General features: G+C 36.8%; 1 protein-coding gene across 4 annotated transcripts in view; it reads right to left on the bottom strand.

Annotated features, from left to right (window-relative positions):
- The window catches only part of CYRIB (CYFIP related Rac1 interactor B), a 154,966-nt gene that overhangs the window by 3,934 nt on the left and 127,721 nt on the right, over positions 1-23,311 (bottom strand). For all 4 annotated transcript variants that reach the window (XM_060115705.1, XM_060115706.1, XM_060115707.1 and 1 more), the window contains 8 exons: positions 19,641-19,762; positions 15,458-15,563; positions 9,434-9,570; positions 7,925-8,002; positions 5,818-5,934; positions 4,803-4,882; positions 3,141-3,267; positions 1,647-1,717 (listed from right to left, as the gene is read on the bottom strand). In XM_060115705.1, the coding sequence (XP_059971688.1) occupies positions 1,647-1,717; positions 3,141-3,267; positions 4,803-4,882; positions 5,818-5,934; positions 7,925-8,002; positions 9,434-9,570; positions 15,458-15,563; positions 19,641-19,762 (838 nt within the window). The remainder of the gene's footprint in view (positions 1-1,646; positions 1,718-3,140; positions 3,268-4,802; positions 4,883-5,817; positions 5,935-7,924; positions 8,003-9,433; positions 9,571-15,457; positions 15,564-19,640; positions 19,763-23,311) is intronic.

Genomic DNA, 23,311 nt, shown 5'->3' on the forward strand with positions numbered 1-23,311 from the left:
AAACCGACAGGTGGCTCTTGCCTCAGTGGTGCTTCTCTTCCTCTTTCCCTCAAACACAGATTGCTGTGTGGGAGACTTCAGCACCCTTTCACTCACCGCCACTGCCCTCCTTTGTCCTATACCAAACTACTTTTACACTTTGAAAAATAAAAGTAAACTCTGAGTTTTTAAATTAATGTTTGAAGCACAGTCCCTTCAGGGTAAAGAAATATATGATACTAAAACCTCTTAGACCTCTATTACCTCTTACTTTAAAAAAATGTCCTGTCACTTGCTGGCTTTGGAAGAGTCTAACTAATCAGAAAGAAAGGGCCTGGGAGAAAAATCAAGCTGACTGGGACACAGAAGTCCTCAGAAAGGGACCAAGTAGGAAAGATTCACACAACCATAAATATTGGTAAAACCAATGAGAAATCTCCAGAGCAAAAACTTAAGGTTTTTGATAGGCTTACAGTTGAAATAATTTGACATTATAAGAATTTTTTTGTTGTTGTTACATTACGTTCCTTAAGCGTTTGGAGTTCATTTAGAATAGATCTCCTTTACTCAGCAGTCACTGCTTGTAGAACACTTTTCATCATTTTAATAAAATAATTTCATGGTTCCACTCAGCTGAAATGACACATCCTAGATTTTGCTTTATGACTGACCAGGTGACGAAGTATCCAAAAGGAATAATAATCTGTTTTGCTCACAAAACATGTGGGGATATAATACTAAGTTGGAAACCATTTTATTCTATTATGTGAACTACAATGCGCTGCAGTGAAAAGCAAAGATGGCCTACGACCTCAAAAAGTCACTAAATCAATATTTCTGCATTCATATAATTTTTGTGTTCAAACACAAAATAATCAAGTAACAAGCAAATCATCTTTTTATGTTAGGGAAGTTATACTACCAATTAAATATCTGTAGTCAAGATGTTATAATGTGCTGACATTTTCATTTAAAAATATTACAGGATTCTTAGGAGCTTCAGTAACTAAATCAAGTTAAGCCTAAGCTGAGAAGACATCAAATAATGACTGACTACTTTATTTTCATTGTAAGAAATATTATAAGAAATGCACAAAAATAATAGAGATCTGCATTATGAACATAGCAATGTAATTATGTTATATTAAGGGAAAAGAGTCAGTTATTAAACAGTTTGTATGGTATTATTTTGTAAAAAGATAACTATTATATAGAGCTATGACTATATACAAGTGTTTAAAAAAGAAAAACTCTGGAAGGATATATACCAAAATGTTAATAGTGGTTTATTTCAAAATAGTGAGGTTTCATTATTTCCTTCTTTTTCTTTAAATTTTCCTGTTTTCTGAATTTTGTTTACAATTATTTTCATTAAAAAGCAAAAAGCAATCCTCGCTTCAAGGCGGGGCAAAAAGTGAAAGCCAAACTCTTTAGCAAAGAAATGAAGCTGCTATTTTCATTTATACACACACACACACACACACACACACACACACACACACACACTCATTATAAAAATATTGTAACCAATATCTGAAAGCAAGATTACCAATAAGCAAAATGAGATCTTCACATTTCTAACATTTATATTCATGTGTTAGTCATACTTTGAAGCATTTTCTTAATACATTTGTTCTATACATATATACCTTTACATGTATACACACCTGAGAGCATTGAGAAGACCTTCTACACTATTAGGAGGCTGATCCTTAAGAACTTTGATACAACCTTTCATCTAAGTAGAAAAGGAAACGGAAAAGGTAAAACATCGATTTTTCATCTAACATTCATTCTCAAAATAGTTAATACTTAAACCAGCTCCGTAACTATGCACTCATGAGAAATTACACACTAGAAATGTCAAAATAATTATTCTTAGAATAGGGGGAAAAAATCTACCCAAGTGTTATTTTCAGTTTGTCAAACAAACAAAACTTTTTGGGAACCAAATCAGACAAACTGAAGCACCACCCACACTAATGGGAGGACTTCCTGGAAAAGGTGTTGAGTAGCCTTTTAAAGGACAGAATGGACACACTTGTAAGGAAAAAAGACACCTTCCAGGTAGACGAACCCCATGACAAAAGTAATAAAGTTCATCACATGCAGAGGACAGTATTTTGCAGGGCTGAGATGACTCGCACAGGGGAGTTAACAGAGGGCCTCGAAAGGCAGGAGGACTCATTTGGAACTGATGGGGATGGCAGGGACTCATTACAGGTTATTTCGAAAGGGAACAACTCAATGAAAATGATCTGTAAGGAAGATGAGCCTGATTTTCGTGAAAAAGCGTAACACAGTAGTAATACCATAGGCTTTGGAAGCCATGGAGATGTGGGTTCAGAATCCATGTACCATTCACTAGCAATTATATTACAAACCTCTCTAAACTTTACTTCTCTCTTAGTACAGGGAAAATAACACCTATATCCTAAGAGTATTTTCAGAGTTAAATGAGAGAACAAATGTTAAAATTCCTGGGACACAGTAATCACTCAATAAATGTTGACTCAGTTCTCTTTACATAGAATAGATATGAGCGAAGGCAAGAAGACTGCCTAGTCATCAGCAGTCTACATGTGAAACGCAAAGAGCTTGAAGCCAGCTGTCAAAGGGTAACTGGAAGACAACTCTCAGTAAACTACAGGCTATAACTTTTATGAACCAGGTGTGAGAGCGAGGAGAGAACCTACGAAGCAGAGAAGCCCAGGCTACAGCCACAAAGCACTATGACTGGGAGGAGGAGGGAAAGATGCAGTCCTCAACTTTTTTCACTGAGGCACCTCGACTGGCTTTTAGTATACATTTGTAAGTAAATCATTTAAAATGGGCTTTGGCCAAAGGAATGAAAGGATACAATAAAAAAAAATTTATGTCTGATTATTTATTTACATATATTGCCAAGTATGCAGAAGTATCACTTATCAGTACTGAGGAGATACTTTAAAAGACAGTACAGTTCTCCTTCAATCATTCTATTCCATCTGTATATAGGCTATAAGAAATACCGCAAGAGAGAGGAAACCAAAATCCACTATTATCACATACTATAAAAATAAATTCTGTGACAGAGTGCAGCTTGCCAGCTCTTTAAATAAAAGCCTATGGTTTCCACTTATGGAAATTATTGGTAATTATATAAAACAAATATAACTTACATCAATTTTTGAAGTTTTGGCAAATGCTCCCACTGGATGTACGTGGTCATAGAGTATTATGACGCCTACCATTACCCTCAAGCAGAATGACACTGTTTCTTCATTTGTAAATCTGCTTCTGTATTCCCTGGAGGGTAGAAAAGATATGGATGGATGAGGCACATCACAAACTCATGAGCTAACTGATGCTCAAAGTTGTATTCTGTCGATATATAAAAGGGACGCTAAGCTTACAGCCCCACCTTCTCTGCAATGAGAGTCCCAGAGAAATGATGGGGGTGGAGCAGTTATCACTTACGTATTCTGGTCTCTATATGCATATTGGTATATTACCCCTTCTGCTTAGTGGAGATGAGACAATTTTAGAGAAATCAAAAGTGGCCCAGGGACTTCCCTGGTGGCGCAGTGGTTGAGAATCTGCCCGCCAATGCAGGGGACACGGGTTTGATCCCTGGTCCGGGAAGATCCCACATGCCGCGGAGCAACTAAGCCCACGCGCTACAACTACTGAGCCTGCACTCTAGAGCCCTCGAGCCACAACTACTGAGCCCACGTGCTGCAACTACTGAAGCCTGCATGCCTAGAGCCAGTGTTCTGCAACAAGTGAAGCCACCGCAATGAGAAGCCCGCACATTGCGACGAAGAGTAGCCCCCGCTCGCCATAACTAGGGAAAGCCCATGCGCAGTAACGAAGACCCAATACAACCAAAAACAAATAAAAATTTAAATAATTTATTTAAAAAAAATGTGGCCCAAAGTAAAAGTTTGGGGATGGGTGCTCTGAAAGGCTGTCATCAGCAATATGATGCAAAAGCCACTAGCTTAACAGAGAAAGTACACTTGCTATTTAGGGGTTAAGTTGATGTAAACACATTATTGTATTACTGGATTTTAATTTCCTAAAATTCAATTATATTCTTCTCTCAAATGGGAAAAAGGAAATAGCACTTTTGTCTACATAAAAGGCAGCATGGCATAGCAGAAAGAGTCCAGAACCAGAATGGAGACACCCAAGCACATGTGTGAGGTCAGCTACTGCGCATCAGTCCCTTCATCTCCCAGGACCTTACTCCCCTAAATGAGAATGATGATAATATGATGATTAGCAGCATATATTATTCAGGAACACAGGAGGAATTCTTTCTGCCTGCTGACAGGAAAATCCAGACAGAAAACACTGTGGTACATGTGACAAATGGCTTGAGAGAGAGGAGAAACCCAGAAGAGAATTTAGGTGAGTGTTGGGTTTAAAAAAAAAAAAGACGACTGAGACCTAATATTGAGAGAAAGGGATAAGTAGAACAACTCTAGCCCTCTAGGAAAAAAAGGCAAAGTTCTCTATGAAAAGGGAATGATAATGTTTATGAGAGGCATAACCAGACGAGCTTTTAAGCTCTCCCCTACTCCCAAAAAAGCACCAAAAAATCCCTATTCTGAAGAGTCTAAGTCAGTCTGACTGGTCTGACACACCTGAAAATCAAATGTACTTTATATGTTTAACTAGAACTTACATTAAGCTGTCAAATTATTTTAGTTTTGTTCATATGTTAGCATTACATACTTGGGATATACTTAATTTCCACCTTCCAAATACAACTTATTCACATCTGGACAATCATTTCAACAGGACTGTTAAAGTGAAAAAGATCAGTGAATACTCACGGTGTTTCAAGCATGACTCTGCACACACTAGCCATGGTGCTTAGACAATCTGTGGTATTTTCTATTGGTAAATTTTTATTCTGTAAAAGTGTATGGAGAACAAAAAAAGTAAGAGTGACAAACAGTTATTACTCAAGAAAAATTTAAAATCTAGCAAAACATGAAAAATTAGCAACTTTAAAATTTGGTTCCTACTCTTAATTTTGTTAAAAAATGCACTAGATTCTAGGTACTGTTCTAAGCTCTGAGGATACAGCTATGAGCAAAACAGCTAAGAGCCTCCTTTCTCCCAAGAAGCCCTTACATTCTAGAGCTGAGTGGAAACAACCACAATATGCAGACAAGGCCTCATGGCCACAAGGTACTTGGATTTGATCCTACAAGTACTGGGAAGTCACTGGAAACATTTTAAGCAGAGGAGGAAGGGAATGTGGTTTATTTCTTAAGAAGATTACTTGGCTGCTCTTTGGAGAAAGGACTGCAGTGGGTCAAGAGTGGAAGAAATAAGAATAGTCAGAGCATGAATGCAGAAATCCAAATGAAAAGTGGGCTGATCTGGAGAGGTAGCTAGAGGTAGCAACGGGTTAAGTTTTCAGATTCAGGGTATATCTTGTAAGAAGAGCCAATAAGACTGCCTTGCCTGATGGAGTGGATGTAGGGGGTGAGATAAAGGAAGGAATTTAGGATGATAATCCTTAAGTTATCTGCTTGCACAGTATTACTGTTAGTTGAGATAGGGAAAACTGGAGAAAAGGCGGGATTGGGAAAAACAATCAAGACTTTGGTTTGGTCATGGTACTACTGAGGTATGGCTTATACATCCAAAAGGCGACGCCAACAGGCGGTAGATGTGCACACGTGGGCCTCAGGGAAGAGGACCAGACCCAGTGCACAAAGTGCATCTCAGTCTATCAGCTTAGATGGTCTTTAAAGTCATGGTCTCGCTCAGATCATCCTATCTTCAGACAGGCAGAAGAGTAACAACACAAAGAATAACTTCCTAGGCAATGCTTACCTCTGATACGAATTTTGTTGTGGCATCACTTAAGGTTTTCAGCATTGGGGTTGCCTCGGCATAAAACAAAGACATTCGATTTGCCAATTCATTATTTACTTCATTTTCTCCTTCTGCCTGTGTGGAAAATAAAGACACCTGATATCAGTTCATAAGTTATTAAATAATATTATAAAAGAGCCTAGGCAGGGTGCCCATCTAATGCTTGTTAAATTAACCTAATAAATACTCTTATATTTTAGACCCTCAAATGCACCCAATACTTAAATACTCTTTAAAAATAAAAAGATTAAAAATAATATTAAGCCATTTTTTAAAAGATTAACTTCTTTAAAAATATTTTAAATGATATTAAGCAATTAAACAAAACCTTGATGGGCTGCCTACTGTATACAAGGGATCATCCTCAATGCTATGGAGGATGGAAAGATGCCTAGGACATCGTACCTGCCTCTATTAGGAGCACATAAACACCCACACGGCAGCCACAGGCACATGTTAAGAGACAAGGGGTGAAAGAGGGGGTGAGGGGAAGACTAAGTTAGACTGGAACAAACTAAAATGGACTCATGGAAGAGTTTTTTTTGTAGGTGATGACGGGCAGGCACACAAGGTATTCCAACCAGTCGGGCGGAAGAGCATGCTTTCAAGTGTTGGTAGAGTGTAAGTCAATGTAGTCAGTGTAATAAGGGACAGCAGCTACTGAAAGCAGGGCTGGAAAGCAAAGCTGGGGTAGGAGTAAATCCTAGCTTAAGTGAAATCCTAGCTTAAGGTCGTAGTTTTCTTCTATATGTAATGGGGAGCCACTTACAGTGTCAAAAGAAAGGAGTAACAGTTAAGTCAATCTTCTAAATAGATTTAACCAACGGGAGTGGGCAGATTGTACCAAAAAGAGACTGCACGTCAGAAAATAAGTCCTACAGCTGTTATAGAATGGTCGCCAAAAAGAAAGTGGGTATTAGGCTCTCAATCGGGACAGAAGTACAAAGAGATGGAAAGGGGGGCAGTGAAGAGATGTGAGAGAGATGTCACTTGACAACGACTGGATTTACCTATAATTATTGAGAGCAAAAGACGGTACAAAGATGATTTCAATGCCTTTGCCCTTGAAGCATGGCAGGATGGCTGTAATAGAGGATTGGGTGATTTTATTTTATTTTACATAGTGAGTATGAAAAAGAGATGATAAGGTCAGCCTCACAGAAGACACCGGTCTATGCAAAACCAAACTAATGCATATACCAGAGGCTTCATGGAAAAGAAATCTTTCTTCCAATCCAAGCCTGTCTTAGAGCAGCTACTTCATAAAATATTTATTCAATGGTCTCCTTTGGTTGTTTTTTCTTTTAACCTCTTATGCCACTTGTCACTCCTTACAATCTTATATAGTATTTCTTTATTAAACTATCTACTTGAGGCCAGGCCTGACCCTAGGAATTTTGTTTTTCATACCAATTAGCACAATATATTGATAGGTCCTCAAAATATCTAGAGAAAAAGATAGTATTTTCTTCATATTTAAGGTTTTACTTATGGCATTTGACGTCCTGGAGAAAAGGGTATTAAACAGCTTAAAATGAGAAGTCAAGATGCTAACAAACCAGAAGAGATGCTATGCTAGCCAAGCAACAGGCACAGAAGCCATTTCTCACACAGCCATGTCAGACACGGACATGCTCGACGTCCAGGACCTCACTTTCCCTTCCTGCCAGTGTTAGTATTTCTCCTGTCCCTGGTCAATTTCTCCCCAGGGCTCTTCCATTCTAAGAATATGGGGACAAATAACTCATAACCACTAATTCACACAATTTTCGTGCAGTTAAAATGAGAATACAAAGAGAAATTTTTAAGTATCAACGTTATATAGGCAAAAAGCAATTTTACTGAATTAGTTACAGAATAAAGGACTGGGTGGAAAAATAGGTAAAAACAATATGGTTTGCTACATTTTGCTCTTTCTTCCCACAGCTGTGGATGCCCATAATTACTAACTTTACTACTAGCTTTAGCTTTATCTGAATGAATGAATGCATGAACAAAAGATTAAACTGAACAAATTGAGAGGTGAATTATTACTACCACCCTGTAATTCAAAGCATTAACTTACTGGAACATTATTAATCCTCATACGACTCAATGTTCTTCTATAATAGCTGAAATCATTCTGTATGGCAGGATTTGTCATCTAAAGAAGATATTTATGAAAGAAAAAAGGTGTTATTTACTAAATATAGTATACAAATTAAGCGAAAGATCTACTAAATAGTTATAATTAGTTAAGTAACATTCCCTAATTTGTAATATCATCTTAAGAACTAAAACCGTTATCATCCAAGATGACTATCTGCACTTAAGTTACATAACACCGTATTCAGTCATTACTGAACATAGAAGACTGTGCACACTGTTTTTCAGTCACAGTCAGTACACTTTTTCTTTCTTTTCATTAATTTCAGGTAATATACTAAAAAGTTGTTTACCAAAAATGATATTACCAAATAAACAAAAATGAAAAGGAATGCGTAGGCACTTATTCTGGGTTATTAAAATAAAGTATATATATGGTCAACAGGGCATTCTTCAAACAGACTAAAATTTTATATACAAATCATTTGTGCTCAAAGTATTAATAAAAGAGAATAATTGTCTATGATACAATGTTGATAAAAAGCTGCAGTTAGGAATCCAGCTCTTCCACTTTCTAGACAAGATACCTGAGGCGCTGAAAAGTCAAAGGACCTGCTTCATAATTGGTTACTGTGCCAGAGCCTAAAGTGGAACTAAGGTCTCCTGATATGGAATTTAATGCTTCTTTGTTTACACTCTCACTCCTTCCAGCAAAAAGGACATTTATAGGTAGGTAGGTAGATAGAAAGGAGGGTGGTGAGAAAGAGAGAGGGAGAGAGAGGAGGGAGATGGGAGAGAGAAAGAAAAAATATCGTAACATTTTTATATAGAAGAATGTTGAAAAAAGTGGGGATGAGCAGAAAAAAATATATTAGAAAAAGTCAATATTGTTGTTTCAGAGATGATTTTTAAAATGAAGTTAAATGAAAACTGATGGACTTCCCTGGTGGTCCAGTGGTTAAGAATCTGCCTGCCAGTGCAGGGGACACGGGTTCAATCCCTGGTCCAGGAAGATCCCACATGCTGCGGAGCAACTAAGCCCGTGTGCCACAACTACTGAGCCTGTGTTCTAGAGCCTGCGAGCCGTAACTAGTGAGCCCGCGAGCCACAACTAATGAAGCCCATGCGCCTAGAGCCTGTGCTCCACAACAAGAGAAGCCACCGCAATGAGAAGCCCACGCATCGCAATGAAGAACAGCCCCTGCTCGCCGCAACTAGAGAAAGCCTGTGCGCAGCTACGAAGACCCAGTGCAGCCAAAAAATAAATAAGTAAAATAAATTAAAAAATGAAAACTGAATATTGGGTAATTTGCTGTTTGCTATGTATATACCAAAAGGCCTGCATGAGTGTTAAATCCTGCATTTTTGCTAAGGACCAGCAGGCATTTAAACACATTTTATTTTAAAAAGGTCTCCAGGCATCTCCTCCTCGTGCTCTTTGAAAGACTCCTGATTTCCGTAACAATGAGGACCAGCAGAACAATCCTACCTTGAGTTCATCAAACCGGAGTGTAAAATGAAGAATTTCTGCAAACTGTTTAGCAAGAGCCTGCTCTCGCTCTAGATGCTGGGTAGGAGAATACGGGGTACTTGTCAAGGCTCCCAGAAGACCTCTTAATGCTGCTTCTAAAGAAAAAAAGATTAAAATGTTGTTTGTATCTGATATTTGTTTATTAAAATGTGAGCGATTTTAAAGTGTTTTGATTTCAATTCCCATAAAAGTAAGGTCTCTTTAAAAGCCAGATTATCTAAACGTAACACTCAAACTGAATACTGTTTACTAGAATAGAAACCCTGAAGTGACTAACTCAATTTCTGTAAACACAAATTCAAAATCATGCGGAATGCGAATTTGAATGAGATACCAGGATCAAAGGACAAATTTTATATTATTTTCACATTCTACTGTGTTGATTTTTATGAAATGGTAGCTGTTACTACAGCTGAGTAACTTCTTCAGGGGCACTGTGGCCACAGAGACAAATCGGTACATGGGTGTGAATGAATTACCAACTTCACATACTTTGAATATGCTGTTTATTTATAAACACAAACTGCTTTCTTTCAGTTACTAAAGGAAACCAAATATTTGGTTTAATAATTAGCTCTCTGAGTGTTTAGAACTTGGTATCTCAGGAACATAATATAAATATTCTAATTTATTATAGAAATAAAACTGTTCCTTTGAAACAACTGCTACTTTTGGAATGCCAGACGTAGCAGTTTATTTTATATTCCATTTAAAAATGGAAATACTGATTGCACTTCAAAAAAAAATCACAGAAATCAAACTATTTCAGTTACAGATTACAGAATCAGAAAACAATGGTAGATCCTATTCAGAGAAAACAAGAGCTTACAGAGTTAGATGGTCATCTGACATTTATGAATAAATGTTAGATTAATAAATATTTATTAGTGATAACAAATTTATGTCAGATCGTCAACCTTTCACTTAAAAAATACCAACTCTACCATTTATGAAGACCCAATTATGAACCAACATTTATACTTACGCATTTAACCTAGTCTGTCATTTAACTTTCGCCATCAACTATGACATCGGCATTACAGATGGATAAACTGAGTTTCAAAGAGGTTAGACCCCCAAGGGTATAGCTCATAAATGCCAGGTGTTTCTGATTTCACAGCCCTATTTTTTCCACCATAATAAATTGTTTCTCAAAAAAAGCGACATTCTAACTAGCCTTCTGCAACCTTATAAAAGATTAATTTACTGAGCAGTACCAACAGTAAGTACTCCTTATGTGTCTATTATGTGGCAGGTACTGAGCCAGACACTATTTGTAATCCACACAGTAACTCCAAATGACAGCTACTATCCTTTTCTTTATAGTAAGTCAGAAAATGTATTGATGGTCTAACATGTGCCAGGCACTGGGGAAACAGACGAAGATGGACACGCCCTATGCCCACACAGAGCCTAATTATACAGAGAAGAGAGACATCTTACTACAGCTGGGATATGTGTTAAGAAGGAGAAGGGCACGGCACCGTGGAAAGGTATAAAAACGGGACCTTACCTAGTTCAAGACTCAGGAAAAGACCTCCCTGAATACATGACATCTGGGCTGAGACTGGGCTGTGCACTAAGAATGAGCAGGAGTTTGCAAATAGGGCAGGGAGCCAGATCCTGAACTGAGAAGAGCGTGACATAGTAGAGAAACGCACGACAACCAGTACAGGGGAATGGAGAGGCAAGAAGGAGAGGAACCTAAGACTAAAACAACACGAGGACCGCCTGTGTGCCATATTAATAAGCACCCTGGCCGTGTCATAATAATGTCCCTGGAGAAACTATTTAAGCAGGGTAGTAACGTCATCAGATTAGCATTTAATAACTCCACTTCATCTGCAGTGTGGAGAACACACTGTGGGACTATGGATGGCTTATAGAGGTGCAAGAGTGGATGTGAGGATCAATTAAAAGGAAAAAAATTTTGGTTCTTTTGAAAAATGGCTTATTTCTCCCAATACTCATCTCATGTGTCAGCATTAATATAAGTGGAAAACAAAGTTTGAGAGATGGGAGAACAGGAAAAACCATTTTAAGAACAAAAACACAAAACACCAATACTGTTACCAGCTGTTAAAGAAAAAAGAAATTCTCATTTCCTGGATTTGATCCAGCCTCAGGGCGAAGTCCAGCATCTACAGTGCTCACCGCTCTGGGGAATGGGAGACACTCCTCAGCCCCACACGGAGGGGTGAGTCAGGTCTTGGCTGACCTGGGATAGCCAATGACCGGGGAGAACTTCTGTCCGTGAACGGCTGAAGTCCTCAATGGCACATCTGCCATGAAAGAGAAACTCAAAATGATAAGGCTGCTTACTTGCCTTTGAAGCAGCTAGATCAGCCCAGGGCCCTCTGCTGATACAAGACAGTTCTACTAGACTACAGTGCCCTGCGACAAGAGGGGAATCAGAGACAGAGGATCTCAGAAGGTGGCTCAGGTCTCTGGCTGAGTTAGAAAGAAAGGGAGGTCAAAGAAGAGATGATGTAGGGATTGGTCTCTCTGATGAAGCTTCTGAAACAAAATGATGTGGTTATGACTCTTACAAAAGGTAGATGGCAAGGAGGAAATTAGTGGACTACTTAAGCCTAAATTCTGGAAAGCATTAGCTGGTAAACCAGTGCAGAAGCCAAAGCTATGTAAGAAGGCTGCAAGGAAGAGACTGAATGGAGAAATAATGACAGATCAGTCCACAAAGTAGATCCAGAAGGGGAAACAACGGATGACTAGGAAGAGAAGCCTCCTTTACAGAAAACAGCCATATATTCTCACCTACTGCCAACCATCCACTATCAAAGAGCAGTCTTTGAATCCCCAGAAGAGAACCCAAAGGATACGGAGCACGGGGGATCTGAAACAGCCAAGAGGTAATACCACCATTGTTGTGGGCACTTCAGAACCTTTTGAACAAATTTTGATAAATTTAGCCCAGTGAAAAGGAGTCGACACGTTGGATAGACTCACTCACTATGACCCCTGGAGGTGGCCCCTATAAGCCCCCGGAACAGGAAGACTGAGGAGACACAAAGCAGTTTATGTACTGTCTGGCCACATGACCTTCGCTCAGATAGCTGCCTCAACTGGGAAGGCCTCAGATTGAAACAAGCAAGTACAGGATGTTTCCCGTGCCAGCAAGGTTAAACCATGTTGGCAAAGCTCAGTGTCTTCCAAATTAGTCAAGTGGTCCCTTCCCTGTCCCTCTATAAATATGCAAACCAGCAAGGGATGAGGGTCCCTCTTCTGGAGTACACCCCATGGTTTATCTGGAGTGCTTGAACCAAGCAACCTTCTTGGAATTCTGAAGGACCACGTGCATCTTCACAGCTGTGCGGTATTCTGTGTGCTGTTTGTGGTGTTTATGCTCATCTCTGGCTCAACAGTGAGGTAGGAAGAAAAGAGACAACAGAGGTTAAGTGGACTTAAAGCAGAGGGTTCAACTGACTGGAGGTCCAGATAGGATACTGAAGCTCAGAGAATTTCAATGATGTAGCCAAGGCCACACAGCTAATAACTGCAAACAGAGGAATTCGAACACAGGCCATTATGCCTTGAAAGCCTAAAATCCATTATTATTGCTTCTCCTGAATATCCGACACATATTTGATATATCAGATGTACGTATTCATTTATCTATCACTTGCTCACTCACTCAACACTGAGTTCCTATCACATGCAAGCAAAGACATGTACCCTGTCAGCAAGGAAACTGGAAACATTATAAACCAGGTTATTGGCTGAGAGATGAGGAGTAAACCACCAAATCTTAAATTTGTACTTTGTTCATACCTTTACAGAAGCCCTAGACTACACAATGAAGGTTCAAGGCTCCCACATGACAGAAGAAAAAACTGATAGCTTTCTGCTATTACCTGTGTTACTATATCCTCTGCTGAAATGGAACCCAGCACCTGTGCCGAAACACACAACACTAACCTGATGTAATTCCAGTAGTTAAAATATGAAAAAACATGTAAGCCTGATGGGTTTGGTCTATTTTATAATTATTCTTTTTTTTTTTTACTGGCAAATGCTAAGAAACCAAGATGAACTTGAGTAGGACCTGAGAGGCATCTAAAGCCATTTAACTTCGAAAGCGTCTAGGAACGAGCAGCACAGCAAAACTCTAAATAAGTCGTGAAGATAACTAAAATGGAAAGACCTAGGCTCTCTGAGGTTACAAAGCTACAGACTACGTAGATACTTGACTGAAAGAACTGACTGTCATGCTCGAGGAGAATAATTTATAATTCTTATTTCTAGTAAGAAAAGGACAATTTACACAAACACTTCTCTCTCAACTATTATTTGTCTTTGCATTTAACAGTGTACACTGCATCTAAGGAAAAACAGCAATTCTCTTACTTTTTAAAAAATATGCGTTTTAAAAAAAACAGAACTTCACAGGACTTCCCTAGTGGCACAATGGTTAAGAATCCACCTGCCAATGCAGGGGACACGGGTTCGAGCCCTGGTCCGGGAAGATCCCATATGCCGCAGAGCAATTAAGCCCGTGTGCCACAACTACTGAGCCCTCGCTCTAGAGCCCATGAGCCACAACTACCGAGCCTGCACGCAGCAACTACTAAAGCCCGCATGCCTAGACCTCGTGCTCCGCAACAAGAGAAACCACCACAATGAGAAGCCCGCGCATCGAAACGAAGAGTAGCCGTGGCTCACCACAACTAGAGAAAGCCTGCGCAGCAACAAAGACCCAATGCAGCCAAAAATAAATAAATAAATAAATATTTTAAAAACAAAAAGGTCAAATTAAACAAAATAATAATAATAGAACTTCAACTTTGAAGCAGAGGTTGTAAACACAAATGGCCAAGTAGCTAATATAAAGACATAAAGAGAGCAAGATATAAAAAACCAGGATGCAGTAGAGACCCACTGAAAACTAGAAAGCACACGCCCTAACTACTGGACACAGAGTCGGTTTGCCACTTAGCTTCGCCAATTGAGAGGCAGATCCATTGCTCAACTGCTGGCTAAGCTATTGATTTTTCCAAAGCAACCGAAGATTTAAAACACACACAACACAAATAACTACCAATTTTAAAACCTGGCAATTAATCAGGAATTTTTAAAAACCATGCAGGCCAAACAAACCGTATTTCAGGTCTAAATTTAGCTTATGAGCCCCCAGTTGACTTCTATCTTACAGTACTGGTTTCCTTATCAAATTGTATGTACTCATTTAGAATATATAACACATTTTTATGATTCAAAAAGCAAAACTGTATAAAAATACGTATCAAAAACTTAAACTGAAATGTTTCAAATTTCTGACACATCTATACCACTCCTCCTCTATGCTCCCAACTTCACAAAGATTACATCTTTCAAATTACACAAGCAGCCAAATAGCTAAATCTTACCTGTTCTGCCTCCTCCTTCTCCAAGAAAAAGAACTCCAATTTTGCTTATTCACTGTATTAAAGGCACAATTCTGATCTCTGAATAATTTTTCCCATGTGAGGGAAGCAGCAGATGGTTATGAATTGTTACTTAAGGACTCCCTCGATAACTTCGCATATAACATTAGCTTCCTGTTTCTCATCTTGTACAGCTTTAGGTACATGAACCGATCATAATCAGCCATGATCTTAAGAACACAAAAATCTAAGTAACCCAGGAGACCTTGGATTAGTTCCCACATATGGGAAAGGATGTGCTATGGAGCTGGAGAGAAATTCTACCAAGCTGTTTCCCATAGTAGGACCCTTTAGGCTGCAAAAAATCAGAAATTTCCTTATGGAAGTCAAAATTTGTTGAGGAAAATGGTCTAAATAAATTGAACACCTGGTTGAACAGGATGACAGGAAGATTATGCTATAATCTCGTAGTCTACCAAGCTGCTTTACCTATGAAACATATAAATTTAGCAATATGAACATAAAATACTGTAAATAACTTCCAGTATCAATAACTGCCTTTTTCACTAGGCAAGTCATAATGACAAAACTTTCAACTTACCTAACCTCTGAGAAAACTCATAAAATTTCTTTAATTTGCCTACTAGTGGAACAACTGCACCCCATGCCTTCTCTTGCAACTTCTCATCTGCTGGATGCTGGATGGCCTTCAAAATCCAAAGAATACAAATAGTTAGATTTTTTAAAAATCACAACAGTATTATTTTTACATTAAATATAGGTTTTGGCAAACACAGGAAGCCCTGGTATAGTCCATGAAATTCAGAATAATGGACCCAGAAATGCTGAGAGCAGCCTTCTCAACTCCATGGATACTTTAAACCTATTATAATACATTCTTCATTATTCTTGCAATGGATATGGATAGATGGAATAAAAAATGACACAATGTCTGTTTGTTAGGTATATTATGCCTTGATACTTTTTAGAGCCACAAAAGGAAACCAAAATGTTTCCAATATCACAGACAAGTTTTCTTAGAAATTCTTCGTTTTAAGGATTATTTCCGTAGGATAAAAGGAAACCAAAAAAGGCAGGCAATAATGAAATAAGACCCAACTCTGGGAAAAGGCTAATAAACTTTCAATAATTCAAATTCCAGGGTCCAAACTAGTTTTTAAAAAGTTACCAAACACTTAAAAACTGAAATCAGCCTGAAAAATGTGATTCAGAAATTGTCACTTATCCCCTCCCTGTAACTAAAATCCTATTCTGGAATCTAAGTTTTTTTAGGTTTTCCTGAATGAGGTGAAAAACTAGTTTAAAATGTGAAAGGGGAGAAAATAAAACATAATCTGGAGACTCTAAAATAAACATGAATATGCTCTTTCTCTGCCCAGTCTTCCAAGCCATCAGGCAATAATTTGTAAATATAGAGGGCTATTCCCAAAGAAATATATTTTCTTGTTTTCATCTTCCTTTTGCTTACAGATGCCTTTCTTCACCATTTTTCCACACCTTGGTTTGCTTTCTCTAACATCTTCAAATGAGCTAAACACACCATCTGAAAGGTGAAACGCATAACCAACGCCTGTTTGTAACATATCAGAAATCTAAATGGCACATTTAGATTTTCCCAAGACACTAGTATGCTGACTCCATCCATACAAAACCAAAAAATAAGAAAGCAAAATAAAACTGAAGCCAGATAGATTTAGAAGATGCTTCAAATAAATTAGCTACAAACTAAATAAATGGGCTATACATTGTTTAAGCAATTTGCTTTATAAGCTTGCCATTGTATTCAAATTTTCTTGATTTTTTTATATAAACAAATAGGAGTCTGAAATGAATCCCACTTATATGACTATCTAGAAATATTGTAAAGTTAAAGAAAACCAGACATTACAACATGTAACAATCCTTATTTCACACTGTATTAATATAATGACTATTTCAAAGGGACTGTGATATTATCCTGATGTATATGGAAAAATCCTTTTAGCCTCAAGTCCAGTCTCAACAGTTTCATATCAAGTAGTAAAAATTTGTTTATTACTTGGGAAATAAACAAATAGATAGAATTTTAAAATTTATTTTCTTCTCCTCAGAAGTCTATCCAACCTTTCCTGCAAGGATCTAAAAATGATTTTCTAAATATCAGCTCATTCTCATAATATTAAAATGCTCCAGCAAATGTCACCCATTTTCATAACTGAATAGAGTTAACTATTTCCTTGGCCCTGCCTTGCCTGGATTTAGAACTGAAGACACTGTCTGCTCTTTTATGACAACATTTTATGGTTCTCCTTATAATTCTGATTCTTTCTCCTCTCAGATCAGTTTTACTGCTGTAACATTTCTGGTACAGCACCCATCATAGCCCAACATGAAAAAGGGCACTTAAGTAAAATGTCAATGGTGAGGTTGTCATGGAGCAAGTATTATAACTTTCATTTTCAAAAATGTTAAAACTGTTATGGATACATCAAAGCATTAGGGAAAGTTCTTATTTCCCTCTCTAGTGGTTTATTCTAGAGAATAAGCTTTGTTTATTTAATAGATTATATCTTAAATCACATTTTATTCAATTTTAGAGTCATGTTTAATAAAGTACTATTTAAACAAATATATATAATCCACATCATTAGCATAGTAATAACAGTAAACTCTCAGTCTATGTTCTATATGTCAGCTTCTATGTGTCTTTGCTGATGGATTATCTAACTTTACCCTCAAAAAGACTCTATGAATTGCTTCCACATTTTTCCTACGATGAATAAGGTGGCCATAAAGGTTTTTACATTTACCTCCCTCTTGAATGATAGCCTTTTGGAGAATATTTTCTAAAATTAAGTATCTGATAGAAGAGTATAAATAATTTTACAGATCTAATTTTATACCTTGCCAAACTGACCTCCAAAAAGATACCATTCTACAATACCACCTGCATTAAGACTACCTGTTTCTTCATAAACCAACCAATATTAAACTTTTAACACTTTATTACTGTATGCAGTAAAACTGCTTGACAGTGATGGGCATTTATTGTAAACCTGAACATTTTTCTGTTGTGTGTTTTCTCATAGGTAGAATGGTTGTTCTACTAAGTCAATTAAGTCTTCACATTGACCTATGGCAGTTTAGGTAGTTATATCTGTTCTTTATATATTTGGTATATACTCAGCTTTTATATGTTTAGGGAACTTGAAATTCACAGAAATGGTTACATGCCTTCATTTACTGAAACCTTAAGGTTTTACTCAAGCTAATAATATTGACAAGATTAATCTAAAGCCCTCGCATTTACTTCTTCAACAGTTACTAACTGCTTACTAAGCACTATACTAGGTGCTGATAGCACAAAAATAAGTAAGAAACCAAGTTTACCCTCCTCAAGCTAGCAGTACAGCGGTGGAGATACAGACATCATATATCAATGGTTTAAAAAAAAAGTGATGGCTACCATAAAGAAACATGTGCAAGGTGCTATGGCAAAAGAGTACAGGGAAGTAGAAGATTATTGGGATTTGAAGGAAGGATAGGAATTGAACAGGAAAAGAAAAAAAGAAGGGCATATTCCAGACAAAAACAAAGGCAAGTAACTGTACGTACGTAAGACATTCAGGAAACAAGCAGTCCAGTGCAGGAGAGGTAAAACATGGAATTCACATTATCTATAACTTCCCTGCTAATGATACGACCAACTGCTAATCTAAACTAGACACCATGGAACCATTTAACTCCTCCTTCTCCTTTACATTAAACATCCAGTCAATCACCCAAACCTGTGGCCCCTCAGTCCAAAACACTTAGTGACTCAGTGTCTTCAGGTGTGTGCACTTATTTCTTCCTTTACTAGTACTCCAAATGTCATTAGAGGAATCAGGTTTGATATGGTCTGTAAACCCAAGAGATCAATCCTTGAAAAACTCTGCACTATTAGTTACAGAGAAGAATAACAGAAACAGAAGGGCAGGAAAAAATGAAGCAACAAAGTGTGAGCTATGCCTTCAAGAAATGTAATGAGAAAAAGAGAGATAAGGTCCAGGGGCCAGAGAGTTTCTTTGGGTAGTACAGGACACTTGAGTATATGTGTACATGCGGCGGGAAGGAGTCAATAAAAGAAAAAAGAAAGAAAATGTAATTAAGAGAAGGAAATTAAAAGAGTAAAGTTCCAGAGGAGGGTGGAGAACAAAGGTAGAGAAGTTACTCTTGGTAAGAAGTAGGGACAGCATCTTCTGAAAAAAACAAAAACACAAAAACCCAGAAAAAATGGAAAAAAAGATGGATGGAAACCTGGATAAGTTCAGAGGTTTGGGAGAAGAAAGCTGAGGGAGAACACACCAAACATTTGCTCTGTGGTATCAAGTCATCAGACAGAGTTGAGGGGGTCCAGATCACAAGGATGGTTTCAGCTTTCTCCTAGGAAGCTTAGGAGGAGCAGAAAAACAGACTGGCAGGACAAAAAGAAGCCACAGGAAGTCTCATGTTCTCCCTCCAAAAACAATATAAATAGCCACCATGGATACTGTAAATTTCAGGTGTGAGAATAAACCAAAAAAATAAATTTTTCTTTAATATATATAAATTACATATTTATAGAACCTTGTTTTCCTTTTACCCTTATATCACTGCAACCACTTTTGAAATAATGCAAGTGATCTTCCTTTAAACAGAATATTTAATAAGCAAACAGACAATAAAGTATAGAAAATAATAGAGATTAAAAAGAGGGACACAGTAATTTTTAGTTTATTGGAAAATGTATAAACATGCTTTACCTCTCGTATTTCATGGCCAGCTCCTCTATATGACTGCAAGTCCTCCAAGATGCCTTCTGCATCTTTTAGTACTACATTCACCTGATTATAAATCTCCTTCTCAGACTCTGTAGGCTGGGCATCTAAATAGCAGGAAAGCACAAGAAAATTTAGAGTCACATGATTTTTTTTTAAGTACATGTATAATAACTCTAAGCACTGATTAATCTGATTTTCTAAAGATGACTAACGTTTTGTCCAGTGCTAACTCTGCACTTCTTAGAAAAGACTGACAATTTTTCCATAGTTCTACATTTGAATAACTATCCTCAAGCTTGTAAATATCACAAAGAAGCAAGGGAACACCAAACATTACTATTTATTTTAAGTTACAAATCATGACGTGGTATATTAAACAAACAAGGATTATAATTCAAAAATTTTAATTGTGAGTGTTAATAATCACTGTTTCTACTATTTGCATCACTAACAGTAATGACTGTAAATGTATGAGTAATGATCTATTTTAATGCAACCGAAATGAAAGGCCTATTAATACATCTTGCTCATCTATGGCTTAAGACATAAACTATTTTCCTATAAAGTTCATTTGAATGACTGAGCTTTGATATAAAAAATTAGAAACTAAAAAAAAAAAAAGTTTTTAGATGCTCCCTTTTTCTAAAGACCTTTATATTGTGTACCAATGAACTTCTCTGCTGATGAACAAAAGGTCCAGATTCCTGTGCAGGAGTTCGAACTATGGAACTGCTCCAGAATCACTAGGCTACTAAAAACTAGATACTTGAAGATACAATAGTATCACTGAAATTTTGAAATACTAAAGCAAAAACCGAGTTCCTATACACTTGGGACTGAGAGGAAAAAATGGAGAATTATACTTATAAAAAACATAATCAGGAACACAAACATACGGGCATTTCCACTACCTGTGGTGTTAGCCACAAAACATATGTTAATAGATGAATAATTCTGGATTTCTCTCTGTTAGACTCGAGGTGACAAAAATCCCGTTTTCAATACCTTGGTCATTTGTTTCTCTAAGGATGAATCTTTTTTATTCAATACATTTGATTCTTTTTTTGGGTGAGGAGGGGAGAATTGGCCGCTTTGTGACAAAACTGAGTTTTTCATAAATCTTTCCAACTAGACTATATCCAATACTACAGATAAGGCATAAAGCACTTAAAATAATAAACATTATGATTACCATAATGTTTTAGAGAGCAACTTTGATGTCAGAATTCCTCCATGCTAAAATTTTCTCTTACTCTGGAGGTGGGGGGAGGCAGACCAAATTTATAATATGAATTAAGAACATTTCTGATAAATCTCTTGTTCACCAATCATATAAAACTAGTACCTAGAATTTTCTGCACATATTCCACCTCCCCATAAATACACAACGATCTATTTATTCCTTTCCTTAGAAAAATTTCACAAACTTAGTTCACACATGAAACTAGGAGTCCAGATGCCTAAAACCTGTAACTTTATCTTGTGCTTGGGGCAAGTCATAATTCAATTCCATTTATTAAACTTGCCAACTAGTCAAAAATATACCATTTATATTTTTTAAATCAACAAGTACAGTATCAAATTTTAATTTCAACATACTTAAGACATTACTACAGCAATAATAAGTAACATTCACATGCAAAGCCAACTTAAGAATTTGTGTTTTCATATCTGTTCCCTTATTTTTCAAATTTCCTTTCAGAAATCATGTATTTTTTTAATGAAAATGTTATGACAAAATAATTACACAAGGAGTCAACTGAAAAATTAAAAAGACCCTGTCTGTGTCCAAAGCTATAAAGGTATTACTAGGAGCAAATACTGATATTATAGCTAAATGATTTTTTAAAAATCAGAGTTTGTCATTTGGCAGTAGTATTTTTTCACATTTAGCCAGACCATGTTCTCCAAAGTCACAGTTAGACACACACTAAAAAAAAAAAAAGGTACACCTCGTAACTTTTATACTTACACCAGATGCAGTAGAGAAAAATAGTTTTACATGCAAAAACAGCAGTTTTATACTTTTCATATGGAATTGTGAAACTACAGACATAACATCAATAGTAGACACATATCATAGTTTGAATTCATGAAGTGGGAATTCATGACAAAGGACAATATTTTGACTATTATATAGTAAAAGATATTTGTGAAGTTTGAAAATACTAAACTATGTATTTTGGGTGTGGTGACTAGCTGTTAACAGAAAAATATGACACTGAGAATTACATACAAAAGAAACATTATCAGACAGATTTAAATAGACCTTGGAAGTGGTTAATAATTATTAAAGGTTTAATAAATACCAAGAAATTTAAAAATAAAGGAGAAGATTCCAGTTTCCCCTAAGGGTGGAAAAAGTACCCAGCACCACACTGATTAAACATTTTTTAGACTGTCACAGGAAAGTCACATTTATAATTTTGAAAGCTGCTGAAGACTGCTGTAGAGATGAAGACAAACAGAAAATAGCAGACAGGTAAGCACTACTTTACTGATAGCAAGTCATGCAAAAGGGTGAAATACTAGGGAGGGGAAAGGACTCCATAAAATAAAACTTTTTTCCAAAAATGGTATCATATAATACAACCAAGACTTGTCACTTTGATTTTTCATAGCAAAAAATGAAAACTTTTATTACTTGAGGAAAAACACATCACTTAGCCAGCTAACAGACGGACATTCAATTGATTGCAAAATGTATCTACTATACTACCATAGTGGTTACTCATCAAGCTTAGTTTTAAAAGCTGTTCAAGGGAAATTACAGCATATTTCAGTTGCTCGTACTATTTGAAAGTAAAATTAATTATTTTAATAAATTCACACCAGTTTCCTACAGAAGAGTCACTGAAAATAACTGCTAAAATTGAAGCTGTTATGGTACAAAAGGAGGCAAAGGATCAGCTATGAAAGGAAAAAAATTAAAAGGCACATAAAAATTGTAATTGTGATAAGGGGTCTGTCTGCTTTAATCTTGCATTCGTTCATTAAATATTTACAGTCTATCAATCACCACAAGTCTCATCGAGGCAGGGACCTCAATGTAGAGTACATACCACTGTACTGTAATATAAACTCAGTACCTAGTAGATTTTCCATAATAAATATTTGTTGAATGAATGAGAAGGTACAGAGATATAAATATGCCTCCAGCATGTGTTAAAGAAGGCTATCGTGCACTTTTATCTCTAAATAAATATAATCCTACATCATTTTAGAAAAATAAATATAAGAAAATGCCACCAGAAATTTCTAAGTATGGGGCAAAAGCAATTGAAAATACACAAAAATAAAATGGAAAAACAAAGTTAGACTAAAAGGGTGGGTATTATCAATATTTTTTGTAAATGGGGGGTAAGGGGAACAGGCAACACAAAAGACACAAGAATTAGAAGGAATGTATGACTAAGTGGAAAGGCACTATAACAAAGAATCAAAGGAAGTAAGATTCATTTCTCGCTTACAAATGACCACCTATATTTACTCTCCTATTTTGGCCTACCTGGAGATAACTAAATCAAGGTTAACTAATGAACACTGAACTTCTATGATTACAGAACACTATGCTAAGGTTGGGAGGGGACATAAATATCAAAGTCCCTTTTCTCCCAAGAAACAATCTAGTGAACTAATAGATATAGTAGTTA

This window comes from Mesoplodon densirostris, chromosome 13 (genome assembly GCF_025265405.1).
Source record: "Mesoplodon densirostris isolate mMesDen1 chromosome 13, mMesDen1 primary haplotype, whole genome shotgun sequence".
Classification (NCBI taxonomy): domain Eukaryota; kingdom Metazoa; phylum Chordata; class Mammalia; order Artiodactyla; family Ziphiidae; genus Mesoplodon; species Mesoplodon densirostris.